The sequence below is a fragment of the Lepidochelys olivacea genome (genome assembly GCF_965140295.1).
Source record: "Lepidochelys olivacea isolate rLepOli2 genome assembly, chromosome: 5".
Taxonomy (NCBI): domain Eukaryota; kingdom Metazoa; phylum Chordata; order Testudines; family Cheloniidae; genus Lepidochelys; species Lepidochelys olivacea.
The window spans coordinates 24,729,454-24,752,116 of NC_140415.1; the positions used below are offsets into that span (position 1 = coordinate 24,729,454).

A 22,663-nucleotide genomic window follows, 5' to 3' on the forward strand; every position below is an offset into this window, starting at 1 on the left:
AAACTCTTCTTAGTACAACACTGCACTAAATACACAGACAAAAGCTAAAGTTATCAGATTAATTAAAATCCATATTTTGTCTGTGTTTGATGCACAAAAATAAAAATCATGAAGATCTTATTGTTCAAGTATCAACATATTTTCCCATTTTAAAAAGGCAGTTTACATAGACTAGGAATGAGTACAAGGATATTTAAATACAGAGGTCAGACTTTTAAATGCATTAATCTATTGTACTGGTATTGGTAATCACTATCCTATAAAAGACATTCTAAGAAATATTGCTAGGATTCAGAATTTACACTCATGCTAATCCCACCTGTTTGCAATATATAAGTGGCACCTTATATCTGTTGCAAATCACCAGTTAAGATGCTTACCCTTTCATCAATGTGGGGGAAGAGCTGGAACATGCAGAAAAACCATGTATTCAGACATCATTATTAGGTTAGCCCATTTGGAACTGCTAGTAAGTTTTAAAATAAAAAGTTAATGGCAACACAGGATTTCAGGTAATGTAAACTTGAAGAACAGAGGGCAAATGTTAATGTTCATGAAGAGTGTGGAATAACAAAAATGGCCAGAGCCAGGCTTAGTGTGGCCAGGTCTACTGAACCAGCTAAAGTTTCAATTTATCAGCTACATACTGTACTAGTGTAGCTACTTGTTTGCCATACCACAATGTCTTTTCTGAAATACTGGATGGATCTTCAAGGCATAACTTCCAGAAAAACTGGGAGGAAAATGGTAGCACTCCGCTGGTGAGTAAACTTGAGGGTATTAAAATGTACATCCTATTAAGAGCTCTATGAGATACATGCTTCCCCAGCTGGCGGTGCTGTTTGAGCATTCCAAACATAGACTCATAGAATATCAGGGTTGGAAGGGACCCCAGAAGGTCATCTAGTCCAACCCCCAAACATCTCTGGCAATATGCCCCAAGTCCTGAAATCTAGTACCCTGCTATACCAAGTTTCATAGATTGGAAGGCCAGAAAGGACCATTATGATCATTTAGTCCAGGGGATCTAAATCTTTTTCTCTCTGAGACTTCCCCCAACATGCTATAAAAACTCCACAGCCCACCTGTGCCACAACAGCTGTTTTTCTGCATATAAAAGCCAGGGCTGGCATTAGGGCGTATCAAGAAGGGCAATTGCCTGAGGCCCCACACCACAGGGGACCCCATGAAGCTAAGTTCAGGCTTTGGCTTCAGTCCCGGGTGGCAGGTCTTAGGGCCCCGGGCTTCAGCCCTGCACAGCGCAGCTTCGGCTTTCTGTCATGGGCCCCAATGAGTCTAATGCCAGCCCTGCGTGGCAGATGCCCTGAAACCTGCTTGTGGCCCCGCAGGGGGCCCTGGACTGGACCCCTGGTTGAAAACTGCTTATCTAGTCTGACCTCCTACATAACACAGGCCAAAGAACCTCTGCCTTGAGCTGCTGTTAAGCTAAGAAATCCTACTATTGCTTCCTAAAGCAGGTAAATACGTACTAGAAAACTGTACTAAAGTCACCAACATCATCATAAAAAGGTTCAAGAGGGTGGGGCAACTACCTGAATCCCTAAATACCTTTTTTCCACATTTTTTCTATTTGAAAAAGTTTTTCTAGTTCAGTATAAGCCTATTTCTCTAAGTCCTCTCTCACCTAAAATTGAGCCAACTCAGTTATTCACAGCCAGTTTCTATGGAGTACTGAATAAATGAATGAATCAAGGACTACGAATTTAGGATTGTATAGTTCCTGACATACTGAACAAAATCTATCTATACACCAAATTTGGGTCAAACTGCCCAAACCACTTTCTAAATAATTTCTTTAAAACCTTTTCTCCCCCTTTTTTCCACCAGTCCCCCCCCCCACCACCACCACCAATAGAAACAATGTAATGGTCCATTAGGTGCAACCCAAGTGACAATGTACCTTCAGAGAAATAACATCTATGTCATTTACTCAATGTGTTCAGCACTTCTGATACATGAATACTAACATAATGCATCAGGATAAGCCTTCCTGATCCTACCTTGTTGAAATGTTATGCCACAGACCAGGAAAAAAAAGAAAACAGCTTGAAAAAAAAGCTGCCTAAAAGTGCACTTTTTTTTTTTTACTTTGTTTCAAAAAGAAGAAACCCAGCAAAGGTGGAGTAACGCTGGTGATCTCCATGGAGGGCTCCATTCCCCATTCGCAGCCAAACTTCATCTCCCTTGGCAAGTTTTAGCACCGCACTGTTTCCTGATGTGTCAGCTTTTCCTTTTGATTCATAGCTAGGAATGAATGTTTTACAAAGAGTTACGCTTTTCTTTGGTCAACAATGATCAAATAAGTCACCTAAAAGAAAATGTTGAGCCTAGAAAACACATGGTTTTGCTCAGGCACCAGCAAAGCAAGCACGTGCATTCCACCCATCCCTTTTTTTTTCGGGGCAGTTGTGCTCTCGGAGCTGCGCCACTTAGACGGGGCGAGGGCGCCGCGCCCCTGGCCGCAGTGGGAAGGGGAAGCCTCAGCCCCGGGATGCTGAGCTGCCAGGGCCCAGCCACTACATGGGGAGGAGAGGGCGAGTCCTGCCGGGGAGTCGGGGCTGTGCCACCTTCTCTGAGCACTGGCTGCCGCAGTGCCTTGTGCCACCCCTTATCTCGGGGCTTCTCTGCGCGGCTGGGGAGGGGAGGGGGTAAAGCCCTTGCAGGCGCTGGAGAAGGTGACATCACTCCCTCCACTTCCAGCGCCGCCTGCAAGCCCCAGCCCCACCTGAGCTTGGGGCGGCAAAAAAAACCCAGAGCCGGCCCTGGTTTTGCTCAGTATATTATGTTTTAAATGGTAAAATCAAGGCAGAGTTGACAAGCAGGTGTTGAGTTAGACAGAAGAAGTTTATTCAGTTGTCTCGCAGTTGGCTATGTAAATTAAGCACTGTAAGCCAACACCATGAAAGTCGAATCTACACATGGAGTAAACAGGGGAAAGGGATGGTACTGGCGGTTGTCTCTTCTCTGGGGTGGGGGTGGGGGACGGTGACAGGGGAATGAACCTTGAAGAATATAAATAGAATGCAGTGTGACATTTTGGCACCTATTCACTAAGGGAGGACTGGGAAGAGAAGGGGAGGTTCATGAGTGCTTGGATCCTGGTTTGACTGAGAACCAGCTAGTTCTGCAAAAGACTGAATCCTGGGAGGGAAATTACTTCATTTATCAGGAAAGGTAGCCATTGGTAAGTGGAGACCCAGGTTTACATTTTATGTTTTTGTTTTATAGGTAACTATCTCTGTTTGCATTGTCATCACTCACGCGCTCTTAAATCTTAGCCTTTGATAATAAACTTATGACAATAAACAATTTATTGCTTTCACTATAAGTATGTCTCAGTGCTCTTATGTTATACTGGAGCAGATCCTCAGTTGAATTAAACAAACTGGTGGGTGCACTGTTCCTTTGGGGACAGCTTACCTGGCAATTTCTGTGAGTGTCCTGTGGTTACAGGGGTGGACACTACAAGGGAAAGAGGGCTCAAGGATTGGGGTGCTCTTATTGTTAACCTGCAAGACAACATAAGGGCTTGCAGAGCCCCGAGGAGATTGTATGGGTGGCTAACAATCTGGCAGTGTCTGGGAGCTGACATTCAGTTCAGCACAAGGAAATCTTCCTTTTGCTGGAGGTAGAGGGGTAATAAGGTGACTCACAACCCTGGGTACCCCAGGGAAGCATCACAGAAGGATCCACACATTTCTCACATATCTGGCTATCTACACATTCTGAACCATATGATGAACAAGTGACTGGGCTCAAAGTCAGTTCTTTTGGATACAGCCAAGAGCTTTTGATTCCTGATCGCATGAGTAAAATAAAGACTTCGAAATCTGCTTAGCTGAGATAAATTCTCTGTCACACATTGCAGGGCACAGTTTATAGCACCCTGGTCACTGAGGTTGGTGCAGCCCTGGGCAGAGTGCAGGCTTAACTGAAGTCAATTAATCAGTTTCTGTTGAGGATTACTGACCCTTGGGTGGCAGTTGTTGGCTTAATGAGGCAATCGGCTCTGTACTTGGGAGGATATAAAGAGGAGGAACAGGCAGCAGAGGGAAGCTCAGAGGGTGAGCCTGGGCTGAGGAGAGAAGGTTGTATGGAAGTCTCCTCCTGCTATAAGCCTGCAATATGCTCTGTTATACTTTGCAAGGGAATACTAAATACACAGGTGCTGAAAGGGTAATGAGCTCATGTGTGTTTGTGGTTAAGAGACTAGAAAGAGGCCATGCAATGTGGCACACCAGGTAGTGACCAAGCCACCCTGTGGTGCAATGACATTATGTACAGCACTCAGCCTTCTTACTATTTCATAGCACTGTAGCTGAAACGTCATCTCTCTTTAGTATAACTTGCTTTATTGTAACATTCAGTAAGGCTGTCGTTTAGATGGTATGTACTGTACATGCATCAGAATCAACCTGAGATGAATATTGTTATTTTAAGCTATCACCATATGTTACCATTAGATCACAACCCCAGATCAAAACTGACCATTTGGAGAATCTGTCTATGTACAATGTATAAATGCTGGCTGATGTCATGATGTGGAATTCACCATTTGCAGACAGGGACTGTAGCAGTCTCTGCCAGACCAGGGATAATAGTCAGACATTAAATCTTCGTGGTTGCCTATTCAGGTAGAAATGCCTTGAACAAAGGGCTTGGCTGAAGCAGGAAAGTACCCATCAGCAGAATAAAGAAACCAGGTGTTTGTAGGGTGACATATAAACATGAGGACTCAGAGAGACACAGTAGACACAGTAGACAGGAGAAAGGGGCATGATTTTGTAGCAGAGGTGTGCTGTTTAAATAAGGGTACAGCCAAAGTGAGAGAAAACTAGCTGACCCATAAAGGGGGAAAGGATTCTGAAGAGGATCCATGAGCTTTTGAAGAAGGATCCTGGTACAGCAAAGGACTTTGCTAAGGCCAAAGAATTCTCCACAGTTGGTGAGGCCCTTGAGGCAGGGAGATGGCTTCCCCCATCCTCCATACTGCTAAATAAAGAGTACAGATGTTTAGAATCCGGTGTAAAGTCTGTCTGTGTGTCTGTTTGCTTTCGCTATCATGTGCCCCTAAAGAGTTAAATTGTAAACCCAGAGCACCCACATGGCTGCCCTTCTGAAAGAGGGTGTGCTACAGGAAGCCTGAGGAGTCAGCACTGGTCCCAAGGGTTAGGCAGTTGGACTTTGGATACTCAGCTTTCAGAGGGACAACAAGGAGTCTGGTGGCACCTTAAAGACTAACAGATTTATTTGGGCATGAGCTTTCGTGGGCTAGAACCCACTTCATCGGATGCTTTCAGAGGGGGTGCTAAACAGAGGAACTGCACCCCAAGAATTAGCCTAGACTCCCACAGGAAGGGGCACTGCCTGGACTCTGTTCAGACTCAAGAGGCTTAAAGTACCCGGAGCCCAGTGAGGTGGATTCCAAACAACAGCCTGGGGAACGTCCAGCCAAAGAGGAACTCTGCCAGGGCTCTGTGTATGTGACAAAATCACTAGCTCCTTCCCCAATGGTGGGGAAATTCTAACTAAGACTGAATTTTAGTCTCAGGCACATCTCTAGTAATGACACACAACTAGGAATCTAGGAAGGCAAACGTTCCACAGGCTATTTCTTTCTGATGTGTTTCATACTACCATGTTCCCTCCAAAATGTGTAGTAAGAACCGACATCCATGCAAATCTGTCTAGCGTGGTGAAGAGCACACCTCTCAACTTACCTATATAAGCTGAAAACTGTATTGCCATTGTGCATGAGGTACACATACACTTCCTCCACATCCTCATGTTTCATCATGCTGAAGGTGAAGAAATACACCCCTAAAAAAGATATCATGTGCACCATGCATGTGTGTTTTACATAGTAAGTTGTAGGGTACATTCCACAGATGTGTTTGTGGGTTAGAAAAGGGAGGAGATTTTGCCAAACCCAGGGCTCAGTGAAGTCACTGGGAGTTTTCCCTTTAACTTCAGCCAGACCTAGATTTGATTCAGTCATCTGATTCTCCACTGAGCACAGGGGATCACTGAAGTCAAGTTCCAATTAAATAAATTTACTTAAAAATGGCAGAGCCTTCCCTCCCAGACTGAGAAGGAAATTACTAAAACACCCAGTCCAATGACCGCCCCCTTTCCCTTCCCTACTTCCTTGCTCCTATCAACTCATTGCTTTCCCCTCTTAACTCAGTCTCCACAACATACTTTTTTAAAATGTAGACAAACATGACACATGGCACTAATCACCCTGATCACTTTGTTTGTACATTGTGTCCCTTTAGTTCACCCTTTGTCTTTTTTAGATTTTAGCTCTTCAGGGCAAGGACTGTATCTTTTTCTGTGTTTGAAAGTACCTAGCTATATTGTGGATGCTATCTTGATATAAATAACAAACAACAATAATAAACGACATGGCCTGGAAAATAAAGTACGCTATGCAGCACTTCAGAGGCTATGGTCCCAATCCTGCAATGAGCTCTGTTTGGGCAGACCTCTCAGCTTGGGCAGAGATTGCTGCAGAATCCTGGGTGTGACTGGAAAAGTTAGCCTTGATTTCTGTGTACCACTGTGGGTGGTAGGTTCCATGTGTATACTGTCCTGCAGAGTTAATTTTGTTTTCACTCAGCAATCTGGCAAAATGACCCAAAGTAATTTCAAATTCCTCATCATACCTTCATCAGAAATAATTCCTGAATCACTATCATCAGTTAATAATCATTCCCATATTCTTGTGATTTGCACATGTGATCTCCTTTCACTTTTGAGGGAGACAGGTATCTACAGGAACCCACTATGACTGACATCACTGTATGGTTGTAGAAAAGAAGTTAAGGATTAAGGACCTGATCCTGCAAACACTTAAGTAGGTGCATAACTTTACTCACATGACTAGCTCCATTAACCTCTAAGGGACACTGTTATGAGTAAAGTTACACATGTGCATAAGTGTCTGTAGGATCGGAGCCAAAACAGGTCCAGAGGGACTGATTTTCATGTACACTACTGCCACTTTTTGCAGCTCTGGCAGGGTAAAGGAGTTTTACAGTGAGTGGGAATGTGATTTGCACCCACTTTCAAGTACAGTTAAAACAGTACAACTTGTGTGTGTAGACCAGGCCACAGTGCAAATGAGAACCAGGCACAGAGAGCAAATTACGTGCTTATTCTTAAAAATTGTCCCTCCAGGTCAGGGGTGACGCACCTTGCCGGGACAGCGTGCTAAAATTTGCACTGCCACCTCTATGCTCTACTTGTTCTGTAGATAAAAGGAAGTCTAAGGTTATAAATCTTTCCCCATGTATAAACCCCGAAGTCATGTTTTAAAAACTCACCTCAAAGATTTGAATAACAATGAAGTCAGATAACAGTTGCTCTTATTTGAAAAATTACTACTTAAAGTTCCCTCAACTTTGTCTTGAATTCCTAACTTCCCCAAACGGAGGCAAAGCCAAGAGCACTAGGAGCTAAATTCTAGTCCTAGTGAAGTCAATAGCTAAACTTCCTTTAATTTTAATGGGACCAGATTTTTCTTTTAATCAACATCTGACACTTTTTCTGACCGAAATTTACACTACTTTGCTTTATAAATACTCACCATTCACTGGGGCACCAAATCTACCAGTCATAACATCAAAGAAGTTTCCAACATTGGTTTCAACACTACTGAAGATTATCCCACTGTTCTGATTGCTGAAATGGGTTGCCATAGAAGCCATGAATGCAATCTATAAAAATATACATCTGATTTAACCAGTGGTTAATGAGCAGGAAAAGGACAAATATAAAAACACAACCTACAGGCTTTTTCCTGACATGTGCAGTACATTTATTTTCCTTACAGAGATGTTCTTTTAGGGTCTGATCCAACTGCCGTTAAACCCCAGTAACAAAACTCCTATTGAATCAAATTGCAGAAGGACTAGGCTCCTTAACTTCAATAGAACTATTCATGTGTGTGTATATAAAGTTAAGCATATCATATGGGTAAATGTTTGCAGGTTAGGGTCTTAGTTTTCAATTGCACTTTTACTTTAAAAGCTTAAAATGATATGATAGAAAAGTTATAATGTAATGTATGGTATTTTAGCATAAACTTGATAACATTGGCTTGACTAGGTTCCTCAAATCCATTTAATTCAGTTACTGCTTTTAACTCAGTGTTAGCCATAAATAAGGCTTAGTAAACCCCATACATGTTATTGTGTCTTTCCAGCTACCAATCAGAAATGGCTTAAGCAATTCTGAGGCCGTATGATTAGGGTCCCTCTAGCTGCACTGTCCAAGGTTCAACATTCTTCATCCTCTACCACCTGCTCCAACTTCCTTTGCCATGCTAGCTCAGACTGCTTGGATGGACATAATGGGATGAAACTCAGAAAAGGGAAAATTTAGATTGTCAAGAAGTTTTTCACAATGGTCAGTCAGATATATTAGGCTGTGGAAGAATGTTCCAAGGGAAGTGGTGGATGTCCCCTCATTTGGGACACTTCAAACTACACTGGACAAGATACTAGAAAATGACCCATAGAAAACCATTTTGCCTAAGCAGCGAAATAGGCCATCTCTTAGTTTCTATGATCTTAAGGCAGCTTGGTACAGTGGACAGGGCATAGGACTGAGGGTTAGGAGACCTGGGTTCTAGAAGGCCACAAACTTGCTAAGCAAAACACTTAACTTCTGTGAAGTGCTTTGAGACATGTAGATAAGTGCTAAGTATTTATTATTAGCATTAAGTCTCACGGGAAAGGCTGTTTTCATGAGACCTTGGCTGAACTAGAACCAGAAAAAAGACCTCTTCACAATCAAAGAATCAAAACCACAGGAGTAGGTTCAGATCCAGTGACTGAAATCCTAAGCCCCCACCAGAAATTCAAAGAGGTTCAGTTTGGGCTGATTTCCCTTTTCCAGCATGAATTTGATAGGTGGGAAAGCTGGTAAAACTGGACTCAGTTAAGTTAATGTGTTGATGTGAAGTAGTTACAGAATGATATTTTATGCAATGGATTAATTTTTGTCAAAATGCCATTTGAAATTCTAATCTGTCCTTCTGGAGCTAACCAGAAAAGCAAAAAATAATGCCTTTCATCCACCTTGTCTCATTTCAACATAGCAGATCAGAAATGGATTCATTCTCTTTTAAAATAGTCCTGGTTTTAAAAGCATTATACATGGGAACACTTTTCCCTTCTCTACATACCCCTCAAACATTCCAAAGCATAATCTAGTTTGAGAAACTATAGACTATATTGGGCTGATACTTTTTAAGCAAAACTATTTGTTACAAGCAATGGGGAAATTTGACGTAAAAACTGATGGCATGATATTCAGTTATTCAGCAACGTTTTCAATTACCACCAGAACATATACATTGGTAACAGTTCTGATAGCTAAGTTCAAAGTTAGAAAAATACCCAGATGGAAAATAATTGTAACAAGGATGTTTTTGAAATCATTCTACCATAAAATTCTTCCCAGCTAATGATCTTTAAAAGCATTCTCCAGCTATTTTGCTGTGTAATAAATGCCACTTAGTTTTGGAAACATTTTTAAGCTGCATTTTATTCAGTACAAGAACTCTATATTGATGCAACATTATGACTGAGAATTTAATTACAGGAAATTCAAAGTTATTGCCACCACACTGCGCATATGTAGCAATTAGTACTGGTGTATTTGCTGTTAATTTTCATGTCTTTTATGCATATGCAAAAACATAATTGAGTTATGGTTGTTATGGAACCATAACTTTGAATTAAAGATGGGCCCAAATTACAAAGTTCGGGTCTGTAAACTCATCAAACTACTCCCCCCGCCCCCCCCCCCACAAAGTTCAGGAATGTTTGCATCTAGGGTTCCTTTTGTATATTCTACTTACTCCCTTCAGTGGTGCACAGGTCTTGTGCTGGCCATGCTGCAGGAAACAGTTTGGTGATACTGGATCATAAAGATGAGGGATGCTCTTAAGGCACAAAGGCCCAGATTTTTAAAGGAATTTAGGCATTGCTCCTCTGAGAACTGCAAGGCCGAGGTGATTTAGATAGCTATGTCCAATTTTCAAAAGTGACTTAAGTATTTTCGGCCCCAAGGCCCACTGACTTTCAACAAGACTTAGGGCTTATTTAGATGGTCAGCTAGTGTGCAGCAAGCTGAGGTGTAAATCTACAGTGACTAGTGTGCCATCCACTATGTGTGTGGACTCTGCTACTGCACACTAAAAGTTTCCTAGTGCACTTTGATCTACTCCAGGAGTAGGTCAGTGTGCGCTAGAGAACTTTTAGTGTGCAGCAGCAGAGTCCACACAGTCAGTGCATGGCATGGTGGTGCACTGTAGATTTACACTCCAACTTGCCACATGCCACTTCTCCATATACACAAGCCCTCGGGCTCCTAAGGCACTTCTGAAAATGAACTTAGTCACCTAAGTCACTTAGGACCAAATTTTAGGACTATTTAGGTGCCTAAAGATGCAGATAGGTGCTTAGTGGGATTTTCAAAAGTGACTAGAGGCTTTTGATAATCCTATTAGGGGCATAACTGCATCTTTAGACATTTAAATACCTTTAAATATCTGTCCCTTATGCCTTGAAACACTGACTGGAGTAGCCACCTAAATAACTGTAAAAGTCTGGACTCTGGTGCCTCTTGATGTTGTTTTTTTAACCAGAAAGTACACCAATATGTATTTGATGCATGTTAATAAAAATGTGATTGTGTCATTTACTGTTCTTTCATCATGTGCACATTACCTGAAAACTGGCAATAAAGAGGTATTCCAGTTGGAGGGGTTTATCCTCTGTCCAAAACATATTTCTCTGTTTGCTTTTTACAATAAAGATAGATCATGACCTGGCAACACTTTTTCAGGATGACTCTGGCAATACTTGTAGGACATGTTTCTTAATAATGACAAATAGTGTGTATATCACACCATGCTTCTTGTTGTTCAGTTACGTGTGGGCTTGATCTATAATTGTATTGTGGTAATTGGGTGCTGTCTTTGAGAGGGGAAAGAAAACTACACTGTAAAACACATGTACCTGAAGCTCCGGTGGAATCCCAGGGTAACCCTTCTCTCCTTTTGGTCCATGATGGCCACGATCTCCCCTTGGTCCCAGGTCTCCTTTGTCTCCTTTGTCACCTTTGGCTCCTTCATTGCCAGGTGCTCCATTATTTCCATTGTTTCCATGATTTCCTTTAAATAATCAAAGCTTTCTGGTCAGTTCAAATAATCTCTCTCTCTCTCAAATCATATCTGTGACAAGGTGCTTCCCTTCCCACCCCAGCTCTATAACAAAACTTCTTTTCAGTATAAGACCCATGTTTAGATACCAAGGAATAAAAAATGGCTATGGGGCTAACCTGGTGTACTTAAGAGATTTTAGGATTTTGGCGGGGGACTTTTAAAAAGGAAGTGCAAATATCTTTAAGGAATAAGGATCATGTGACCTAGGTGCTGGTGTATAAAATGCAGACTTCTCAGGCCATTGCTTGATTTTGGTGCTAGCTCTTAATAGTAAGGGACCTGGGGACTGCTAGGGAACAGAGTGTTGCAGGGCTGTCAAAAGTAAAGGTGGTTTGGTAGTTGAGTATACTGAACAGTTTGGATTTGTTTTGATTTTCCTTTTGAACTATTCGAATGGCTGTGTTTTTCCTCAAAGTAACCCCGAAAAGCAGCTTAATAGCCTTCAAATGCGTCAACACAATCAGAAGTGATTTGGGCAAAGAATTAGGTGGTCTTTGGGGAATTTTTCACAGGCCAGCTAATGCAGCCAATTCTGTCTGTTTCAGTCTATGGGTGACTAGTTAGGTTTGAAAAAGCTGCTTACGTTACTTTAGATAAGTGTAGGAAAAGGCAAAGGATCCATGATGAAACTCTGCTGATTCAATTTCATAATGATAACAGTCCCCCTTACATACACAGTAACTGCTATTTGTAACAATACCCTACACTTCCCAATATTTACTGGAGAAATTGCTGGTATACTGAGCAACCGAACCATCTATGGCAACTGACAAGAAAGCAAGACAAAAACACCATATCTGTGGATAAACGCTTTTCACAAAGCAATCACTCTATATCTGACCTCTCTGTCCTCATCCTAAAAGGAAACCTGCTGTCACAATTGGGACATGGGCAATCTAACCTAATGGTCAGAGGAGGAGTCAGACGGATCAGAGACCAGGAGGTCAGAGTCCAAGACAGGCCAGAGAGTAAAACCGACAGCCAGGAGGCAGGCAGAGTCACGTTACCAGGAGGTCAGCAGCAGGCACTGGGAGCAGGTTTGCTGGGGAAGCAGTCCTAGGCAGGGGAAACCCAGATCCACGGAGAACTTCCTGTTCCTATTATTGATTTAAATGGAAGGTGTGGGGAGGGAAACCAATCAAGACCCCCATGTGTTCCACTAATCAGATCCCAGGACTGGAGTCCTTTGTCAGAGTTCAGCTTCTATTCTGGCACCTGTTAGCACATCACTGGCTGGCAGGTTGGAACTTACTAGCTTCTGAGAACCTTGTAGACCAGCATTCATGACCCCTGCACAGCACCTTCAAATGATGAGCCTGGGAGCTTAAATTCATAATTGTGCTGGCTCCTAAAAATCATGGACTGAATGTATGGCTTATTACTATAATCTATAACTCATTAACCCCTCCCCCCAGCCTTTTCCCCCCTCTTCTTCCTCCCCCTCCCCCCCACCTTGAATGGTCCCTTGGAATATGTGTTAACTACTTAGGCTAAACATCTGTTCCACCTTGTATTTAGCTGTGACACTCTGAGTTCCTTTCCCAGACCTGAAGAAGAGCTCTGTGTGGCTCTAAGGCTTGTCTCTCACCAACATAAATTGGTCCCGTAAAAGATATTACCTCAGTCACCTTGTCTCTCTTATATTCTGGAATGAACATGGCTACAACACTGCATATAGCATTACCCTTTAATGTCAGTAAGATACTTATATGGACCCTACTGCTGTAGTACAGAGGTCCCCAAACAGTGGGACGCACCTCCCTAGGGGGGAGAGGAAGAATGTGCGGTAGGGCCCACACCAGCCCCCACGGGGGCGGTGAGGGAGTGTCACCCAGCCCCTCCCCGCCCCCAGCTCTGCTCTGGCCCCACCCCCAGCCACATCCCTGGCTCCCAGCCCTGGCCCTGGCCCTGTCCCCAGCCTCAGTGCAGCTCTGCTCCTGGCCCCGCACCAGCCCCCAGTCTCAGCCACTGGCTGCAGCTCTGTTCTCAGCCCGGGACTGAGGCTGGGAGTGAGTCTGGGAGCAGAGCTGCACAAGGCCACAGGCCCAGCTGCTGGATCCCACTGCAGCCTGGCTGCAGCTCCGCTCCCGCCCTCACTCCCAGCCTTGGCCCCTGGCCACAGCCCTGCTCCTGGCCCCAGACCCACCCACAGCTACAGCCCCAGCCTCAGCCCCCTTAATCGTGTCTGTGTCTTCCCAGGCCCCTCCACCCACTCCCCCTAGCCGTGGCCACGCTCCCCACCCTGGTTCAAAAGTTTGGGGACCGCTGCTGTAGTATCTGAGTGAATCACAATCTTTAGTATAATTATCCTCACAACACCTCTGTGAGGCAGGGAAATATTATTATCCTCATTCTACATATGAAGAACTAAAACACAGAATAGCTAAGTGATGTGCCCAAGGTCACAAAGGAAGTCTGATGGAATAGAGACTGGAACCTAGCTCTCCCAAGTCCTACTATAACACCCAAACAACTGGACTGTCCCTTTCCAGTTAATTTAATTAATTTATGCATCTTATAATCAAATCTCTGTGGTTGTAGTTCTGTGATTACAGTGGATAAGGCTGCGTGAAACACCAGCACAGATACAGTGACTCCAGTTAGGATTGCATAGGATGTGTTGTAAGTCAACACTGAGTCTGACCCCATAGGGTCTTCTTTTAGTCATATAGGTCCAACCCCCACAGAAGCCAAATGGTCAGATTCTGTGCTAATATCATGCAACCACACTGATCTAGCTGGTGTGATTGTCTGCAAATCAGCACTGAATTTGGCCAAGCTATAATTTCACATTAGACAAGGGCAGAAATAGGTCCATATTGCAAAATATAATCCTGTGTATTTGCAGTATACTGACTGGCACTGTTAACTGGGGGTGGGGGAGAGGGATGTAATGCAAAACATTGTACCATTTTCTAAGCTGCCAAATCTTTATGACTTTACTTTCCCTAAATACAAAGTTATGTTTCTGTATGACAGGCCTCACCATGACAGTTCCCCTATGTCTGTAGAGTTATATATGTAGAGTAAAGGGTTGATGGCTGATTCACATAATAAATCTTATTTACAACAGGCCAATGCCAAAAAATTTCAAAGTAACATTATTTTTTACATTTTTGCCAGCCACAGCTGCTTAAACAAACACACACCTCACCATTACTGGAAACTGCTACCACCAGAATATCAACAACCCATTTAAAGAAATATTTAATAGAGATACCAGAACCAGCGTTACTGTCAGTAACGTGTAGAAAGAGACAGAAAGAATGAAAGTAGTGAATGAGTAATTAAAAAGAAAAAAGCCAGGTTGTTGAGGCAAGCTGCCCAGACTGTGACACACTCCTATATGTCCCACAACTGTGTTATAAATCATCTTAATGAAGATAATTGCTCAAGCAAATCTAAACCCACTGACTAATCACTGTTTCCCCTTCCATATAGCTCCCTCTCTTTTCATACCCACACACATACAAACACTGCACCAAATTCTGCTCATTACTAGAGTGCTGGGTTTTTCTATGCACAAGCGAAATCATAATCTGGCTGTCAAACTGGTTTTTATTTTTCATTAAGACAGACAAGAAAGAAAAAACAAAAGTGAGTTTTCCATGGGAGAGTACAGTGCAAGTGTGTCTCCTTTGTAAATTTAGCACATCTGAGGCAGAAATTTACAAATCATCATTTGCAAAACAAAGAAAACAAAAGCAATATCCACCACAGGGCACATCCCCTTAATTTCAGTGGAAGTGTCACTCATATAACAAAGAGCAGAATTTGGCCTACGAGCTATAAGAAACACAACACTTTAATTAATGATAGATCCATTAGAGATTAATTTTATTAGCAATTGGTTTTGATTAGATTGGAACCTAAAACCTGACTCCAAATCCCCACGCAAGTTATGAGAAAGTTTGGATCTGGATCCAAATCCATATCCAAGCTCAGCTGCTTGCTTGGGCCAATCTCTGATTTTCACAGCTTGCAATCTGCAGTTAGACTGATCAGAAGTCCATCAGAGTGACATTTTTACCTGGCATTCCAGCAGGCCCTGGAGGTCCTGGTGGCCCTTGATAGCCTCGGAATCCAAATTCTCCACGGCAGCAGCTACTGCAGTCTGGCTGTTGAGGTCCACTTTGAGGGGGCTGAGTGCAAAAACATAGGTTTTAAATAAACCATTCATAGAGTGTATTTGCTATACATACATCTGCATCTTGGTAGCAGGGTCTCCACTATAGCCCCCTGCTTGTACATGCTTACAAGCTTTCTGAACATTTCTCCTTTGAGACTGAAATCTTCCGTGTCTGGCCTCTCCCTAAAGAGGTTGGTTTTGAAATTTTTTCAGTTGTTCTTGAGTTACAACATCATTTTATATCAGTTTCCCCATCTGAAAAATCATTCTTAAATGAATAAGATCAAGTAATTTAAAACGGTAGAACTTTTAAACTTGGTCTCCAATCATGTATTTTGCTGTATGCAGGCAAACTACAATGCGGACATGAATTCTCATAGACTTCAGTGGCCCTTGGTGTGGGAATGCTAGCCTGTATGCGAAGAACTGCAGAACTGGGGCCTTAGGCTTCAATGTGGAGAACTTACTCTACTAAATCTGAAACAATAGGAGGCTGGATTTTCAGAACTATGTGCGCGAAAGTGCACATGTGCAAACTCGAATTCCTGCATGAGAAGTGTGCAGGAAAAGGATGTACCTGGCTAAATAAGGAGTTGCAAGTATGTGAGTCAGGCATGTGCAAGAGTACGCAGGCGCATCTGAAAATCTAAACCTCAGATGGAAAGATAACATTTGGGGCATTTTGTTATACTCTGTGTGTGTATGTCATGATGGAAATCTTATACAATATGTTATTCATATGATGAGTGCAACAATGTATCAGTGAAAATATACTTAGCATGAGTTATATACAGCAACATTTATTGTATAAGAAAGTTTGATAACACCGTATATTTTTATAGTGCTTTTCATCCCAAAGGAATTCCAATTTATTTTATGCATACACAAGTGGCTTCACATTCACAGACTGGTAGATTTCATAACTGCAAAGGGTTCTCATATCGATATTCATATTAATTCAGTAAAATTACAAGGATTGTGATAAATTAGTTGAAGTTGAGCTCCTCCTTTTTCTTTCCGGAAAATAAGCCCCAAACCCACAATCTGCAACTTGAAAGAATAGCAGCCCCGGAAAAAAGAAGCCCAAATACACTAATGATTGGTGGACTTGGCAACCCGCTCATGTCAGGTTCTTCAGTAAGTGACTTTGGTGTGTTATGTGAATTTCAACCAGAAAAAGCTGGCAATTCACATGGTCATTTGACACTGATATTCCAAATAGCGCAAAACTCATTTGTAATCTAAACACACAAATGCTCTGCTAGCCTATCAGAATTTTTTTTAAAATAGCGTCAAACAGATTAATCCTATGTTGGAAAAATAATGAATGTGCAATGAGGTAACGTAAAGAAATTCCATCCTGTTACTAAAGTGACAAATGACACAAATCTGGTTCAGTTGACTTATGTCACTAGAATCCTTAGTTTTTCCCATATGGCTGGTTGGTTATTAATTCTCTTCTTGTCAATATTTAGATGGGAGATCATAAAGAATTTTAAAAAGGTACTTCAGTAAGTGATTCTTTGGTAGGTGGAACTCTTCTCTCTGACCCAGTTCAGAACCAAACCTTAGCATTGAGCCAGGGGGCAGGCAAGATGCTGTCTGATACATGAATCTCTTCTGACCACTAGAGATCATTAAGGATTCCATGGCCCTTTTTATAAGACTAGTTGTGTTAGAGCCAGGATCTGAAATTCAGGTTGAATCAGTGAAGTCTGTTTACCTAAATTTCTCTCCAGTTTCCGATGGAGATGATATTTTTCACTTCCTGTCAACAACAGTTACGTGTAAGTGTGCAGTGTTGAACCTCTGCTATGTCCACGCAAGAGGTGGCTGCATTTCAGTACTGCAAAAGGTGGTTTCTCTATAGATAAATATAACTTCCTGAGCCATTTGGAATTATGGCTGTACGTTTTCCTGGTTCTATTCCACAAACCCACTGCTGACTCATTTGCTAACTCATATCATTTTAATCAATAGGATTAAAATATGCAAAGTACCTGAGAAGGAAAGGCAAGGTAGAGAACAGGATAAAGGGAGAAAGATTAGAGAAAAAAAGGGCCTGGTGTGACTAACTTCTATCACATTTTCAGCACTCCATGAGTGCCTCATGTCTTAGGACAGAAGTAGAGAGAAGAAGCTGAGGGGAAAGGAATGGAGAGAGAGATGCAGTGTACTGAAAACTGTTAAAACTGCAAGTTGTTGCTTTAAATTTGAGCTGGGGGTTGTGGGCAGGGGGTGTTGACTCTGCTTGCAGGCTAGGGACTCTGTAGGGAAGTGTGCAACCTAGGCAAGCTTTAAGAGGGATAGTAGATTGCTGATATCCTCATGCAATATAATTATTCTCTCTCAGAGAATTCAACAGGACATTACATTTAAAATGGGCCAAACTCTGCTATGCTGACTTAAAAGTTGTCCTGTTGACTTCCGTGGAGTACTTGGGCAAGTTCTGACATAAGATTTGTCCTGTTAGATTTAAACATCTTTTGACATAGGAGTGAAAAATCTGTTTGTATTCAGTGCCCCAAAATAAAGAATTTTCAGATTAGGTTGTCTTAATCTGAGGAAACCCAGAGCTCCGTGCAAATGAACACGTTTTAAAGTAAAAGTCTGGAGATTTGAGACTTAAATGTGAATGATGAATAATGTAAAGCTACTTTCTCTAACCCTTAAAATGGGACCTGAAGATTCATTGAGACCCACTTGTCAAAGTCCTTATAAATTCTATTGCATGGCAAACCTGTGGAATTTTTTCCTAAAATTGAATTCAGTGGCTTGTGAAAATCACCTGTCACACAGATTTCCTAGGACAGACAGGAGGTTAGAATTAAGATATTTGCTAGATCTCTGAACATTATACTCTTGAATTTTCTTAGATTAACAGCTAGGAAATCTATCAGTTTAGGAGGCAGCTAAATAGTCAATAAAATTCCTCTAATTTGAACCTGTGGACCAATTATAACTGGAGACACAGACATTTTTCCATTTCCTGCTGGCTTTCGTTAAGGTTTTATTTTACTCTATCCAAAACAAGAAGTTAAATAAATACCTGCCACCATGGGTCCTGTTCTGAATAAGAAGGGGGCAAACTGGTGTACGTGGGTGGGGCAGGGACAACATTCAGCTGGCTCCCTCTTGTAGCTAGAGGTGTTGCCACAGCACCCTCCATCCTGTCCCCTCTCTTAAGGGTGCCTTGGGAGCCCCATATAGTCTTTTTCAAGATAATCATCAGCTCTGAAAATGGGTCAGCAGCCCAAAGTAATTCAAGATAGTCCTTAGTGTCCCAAATACAACATCCATCATAGCAACCCCATAGCTTGTACCCAAATCCAATGCTCCTGCCGATTGAGGAGCTTTTATTCTTCACAGCAGAAGCTTAGCTTTCTGGGTCTGCTTGCCTTCCTTTGTCAGCACACGTCCTGTTCTGAGAGGGAAGGCGGCATATATATGCCTCTCCTTCTGAGAGCTCCTCCTGATTGGCCAGGAGGGAGGGGAGCCCTGCCCCACCCCGATGCAGCAGGGTTCCTGATGCCAAGCCCTTAAAGTAAGTGTCTTGGGATCTTTCCAATCCACTGCTAATTCCCCAGGATCACCTCCTCTCCTCCGATTTTGGCCAGTTCCTGAGCCTGTGCTCACACCCCCATCACTAGTATGGGATCTTCTGCCCCCCGTTAGGCTTAAAGGGCCAGCACACCTCATTATAAAAGGGCATGGAAGTCCTTCCAGCTCCTTCTAGATTCACCTCATCTGGCAAAATAAAATAAATAAATAAACCAACAAAAACACTAGCAAAAAGCCAGTAAGTTGAGGAGCATTCTAAGTATATCAAGCAGAAGCAGCAACAGAAAGAAGATTGTATCTATATCTGTTCCATACATATTGTCAGCTACAGGGCTTGAGGCAATCATGCTACATTGCTCGTATGTTATCAGCAGTGTGGAAAATTTGGCATAGGGAGGGGCTTGCTTATTCTCTTTGGCCCCTCTTTGTCACTTCACAAGCTCCTTAGACATCTGGGGGATGAATTCTCCTGGCACTGTCATTGCATGAAACAGCTGGAGACATAGGGGGCATTCTAGGGGCAAAATATCCAAAAGGCATATGCAGCTACAGGGATTCTCAGCTGCTGCAGGTGGCAAAGCTGCTCAAAGGAAAACAGCTGCTGGCTGTTCTGCTTTCCATTGGGGGTCATACAAATCCTTGGAGCATCCCAAAATTGCGTGGACCTAAAAGCAGCTTGTTCCTCTCCACCTGAGAATGCATAGTCTCTAGTGATGGAAAAGACATGTTAAATCAGCCATTCCATGCTGGATTTCCCCTATTGTACAGTTGCTCGTCTTTCATCTAGTTTTAAGTGAGCCAAGAACTGGGATTGCATCATTGCCCATGGGAGATTATTTTCCAGACACAGGAATGGTGGACATGAATGACCTGCAGTCAAGTCAACTGTGTGCCAATTGGCTGAGTCCCTCTTGCTCAATAAGTAGTTCCATTACTGTAAATGTAAAGATCATCTTAATACGTGGTGCCAAATTCTATCCTTGGACATACATGCATCCCCTAATGACTTCAATGGTACTATATGTCAGAGGGCTGAATTTGGCCTTTTTTGTTAATTATAACAAATTTGTATTAAATTATATATTACTAAAAATAAATTAAAAGTCAGTTCTTAAAGCACAGGCCACTAGCTCTTCAGCTAAAGGAGAATCTTCTTTAATTATTAGCAACATAGGGTCTATGGTATACAGTTGCACAGTATTCCATCCAACCGCAAGAAGTGGAACACACAAACACTAGCTGGATCATTATACTATACCCCCATTGATTATACTGTTTATGGACACAAGTTCAATTTAGTGTAAATTAAATTTTCCTGCTTTTGCTGGGAGAACAGGAGTTCTGTAACAAAGAAAGTTTATATGCTGTGCTGTACAACTATTTAACTATAGGAAATGTTGTTGCTGTATTTTGAACTTATTGGCATGTTTTGCCATATCTCGATCTGTTTCCATTCCTGAAGCCCATCACAATTACTTAAAATCAAAACTCATTTCTATTTGTCACGAAACAATTATTATCCATCCCACATCTGCCTCCTTCTGCTTTTGGGAATTCAGGATCCAGGGTTGAGACTGAAAAAAAATTATATAATACCATCAACTGAAATGTAAAGACTCAATCATTTGCATTCAGTAGGGGAAATAAAACTCTCATTTTGTTACTGACTATAAAACATAGTAGACAACAAAACCTCCAGCCCAGAGCAGATGTAAAACTTTCCATTTTGTTTACTGCTCAATAAAACTTCATCTTATCCCCTTCAACATTTTTCCTTTTTTTAAAAAAAAAATCTGGATCGCAGTTTTTACATATGACCAGGTGAGGTAATTTTCCCTTTGCTGAGAGCTAATGTCTAGAATATATAAAATGCATACGAAATTCCTAACAAAAAAGCAAACTCTACAGGAAATTTAAGAAGCATTAATTCCAGTTCTTTTTTCCCCATTAAAATAAAAAGGGCAGCAAATACACACACAGCATGTTATATCACACCTACTTGTGTCTCAAATGCAGTATTACTGCCAGGATTTAAAAACAAAACAAAACTCAACTTAGAGGCTATCCATTGCAAATATTCGCTAGTGCTTTAAATTATTTTCTCAAGCTCAAAAGGATACATTTTTTCTATACATACATTTCAAGTAAACTGGGATTTTTTTCTCCCAGTCGAACAGTATCCTTCAGAATATCATCTCTTTACCAATTTCATAATTTTTCTTCACATGCAAACAATGTCATAAATAGATTATAAAATCTTAGTCTGCTAGAAAAAAAATATTCTGCAATAATTGAGAAACTGTATCTCACCATATCTGATTGCATAGAATCAAAGTTTCAGAACAGTGGGCTGCTGGCTGTGTTCTCACTGCCCTCACCCCACTGCTGGCTTTACCAGTTCATTAAAAGATTCTGTGAAGCAACCCAGTAGCATACAGACCAATAAGCAGCATTAATAAACCTCTTTACTTAAATGTATCAGTCATAATCTTAGAAAAAATCTGATTTCAAAGTTATTCTTAGAAGATTAATTCAGAGTACCTGGACTCTGTCTGAGGTAGTCTGTACTACATCATCTACCTCTGGTCTCTGGGCTTTTTGGTCTGTAGAAGTGCTATTAACATCAATAGTCGACTCTATAAGTTGACTCCGCTGTCCCAAAATTTCCCTGCTGCTGGAACCTTTATGGCCAGTCTGGTGGTGACTTTGCAATATTTTGGCCACCGCTTTATTAGATCTTCTGCTCACCTCCATGTATTCATCTTGACACAGGCAAAATGGAATTAAAAACAAAGCCAGCAGATGCCAGGTGATGAAATCCTTCACTGCCATATTACTCAAAATAACAACTTCTCAAGAGTCCAGAAAATGTCTTTTAGAAGGAGAAGCCCGTTGACTGCATCAGTAGGTATGTGGTCCTTTCCACTATTTCCACTGTTAGGCTTGGCACTTAGACCAGTACCAAGTTTTATACGTTTGTGCGCAATAAATAAAACCATGAAAATGCCAAAGTGACAGGATCCTTCATCCAAAAATCAGTCATGCCTCCTTAAACAAACCAAGCATTATTCACCACAATGAAAATTGATTTGTATGCTGGAAATGGCCACCACATGTAACGGACTCCTGTGGTTTCTATTTGGGGGCATTTAAAAATGTGACACTTTTGCGGGTGGGGATGGGCATGTTTTCATTTAAGTGTGAAGAAATGTGATGGAAAGGGAGAACATGTGGCTAATGGTTTATATTGCTTGATTAGACATGGACATGCTATGAATTCACACTCTGAAATATCTTTCGGACACAGTCATCTTCTTTATTTGCCAGGAAACTCACATACACGACTGCGTCAGCTCAGTCAGAAAAACCATCCAAGAGCAATTAGGAAACAAAAAGTACAAGACAGCCTTTTGAACATGATTCAACTTGATAACTATTTCTGACTATGCTTTTCATTCACTAATAAAAGAAAAAAAATAAATTTTCTATGTCAGTTCACCAGCAGTGGAAGGTGTCTGGGTAAACAAGTCTGCCACACTAGGTTGAATTCAGGTTCACACTGAGCCCCAATTTTTCAGTTTGAACTTCCCACTCGGACAATTCCCCCCACCCCCCCTCGAGTTTCCAGTGTTTTTCTGAATGCCATTGCCAAACCAAATTTTACATTTTCACTGCCAAGTAAATATAAATTGCCACAAAGCTTATTTCACATT

The 22,663-nt window shown here is 41.8% G+C and overlaps 2 protein-coding genes across 5 annotated transcripts in view; one reads left to right on the forward strand and one right to left on the reverse strand.

Moving 5' to 3' along the window:
- Positions 1–21,839, forward strand: part of LOC311520463 (uncharacterized protein) — a 46,101-nt gene extending 24,262 nt beyond the window's left edge. For both annotated transcript variants that reach the window (XR_014711602.1, XR_014711603.1), the window contains exon 4: positions 21,723–21,839. The gene's annotated coding sequence lies outside the window, so the exon portion shown is untranslated. The remainder of the gene's footprint in view (positions 1–21,722) is intronic.
- C1QTNF3 (C1q and TNF related 3) lies at positions 119–21,832 on the reverse strand (the record flags this gene model as incomplete). Of its 3 annotated transcripts, none has more annotated exons than XM_084627916.1 (6): positions 119–2,265; positions 5,742–5,841; positions 7,613–7,742; positions 11,055–11,209; positions 15,291–15,402; positions 21,492–21,782. In XM_084627916.1, 6 exons carry the CDS (start codon positions 21,780–21,782, stop codon positions 2,106–2,108), a joined length of 948 nt encoding a protein of 315 aa, XP_084484042.1. In that variant the 3' UTR covers positions 119–2,105. The 3 variants fall into 3 exon arrangements, with proteins under 3 accessions (XP_084484042.1, XP_084484043.1, XP_084484044.1); XM_084627917.1 differs by having other exon boundaries at positions 120–2,265; positions 21,699–21,832; XM_084627918.1 differs by lacking the exon at positions 21,492–21,782 and adding an exon at positions 21,261–21,319 and having other exon boundaries at positions 120–2,265.
- Positions 21,840–22,663: the final 824 nt, after the last annotated feature.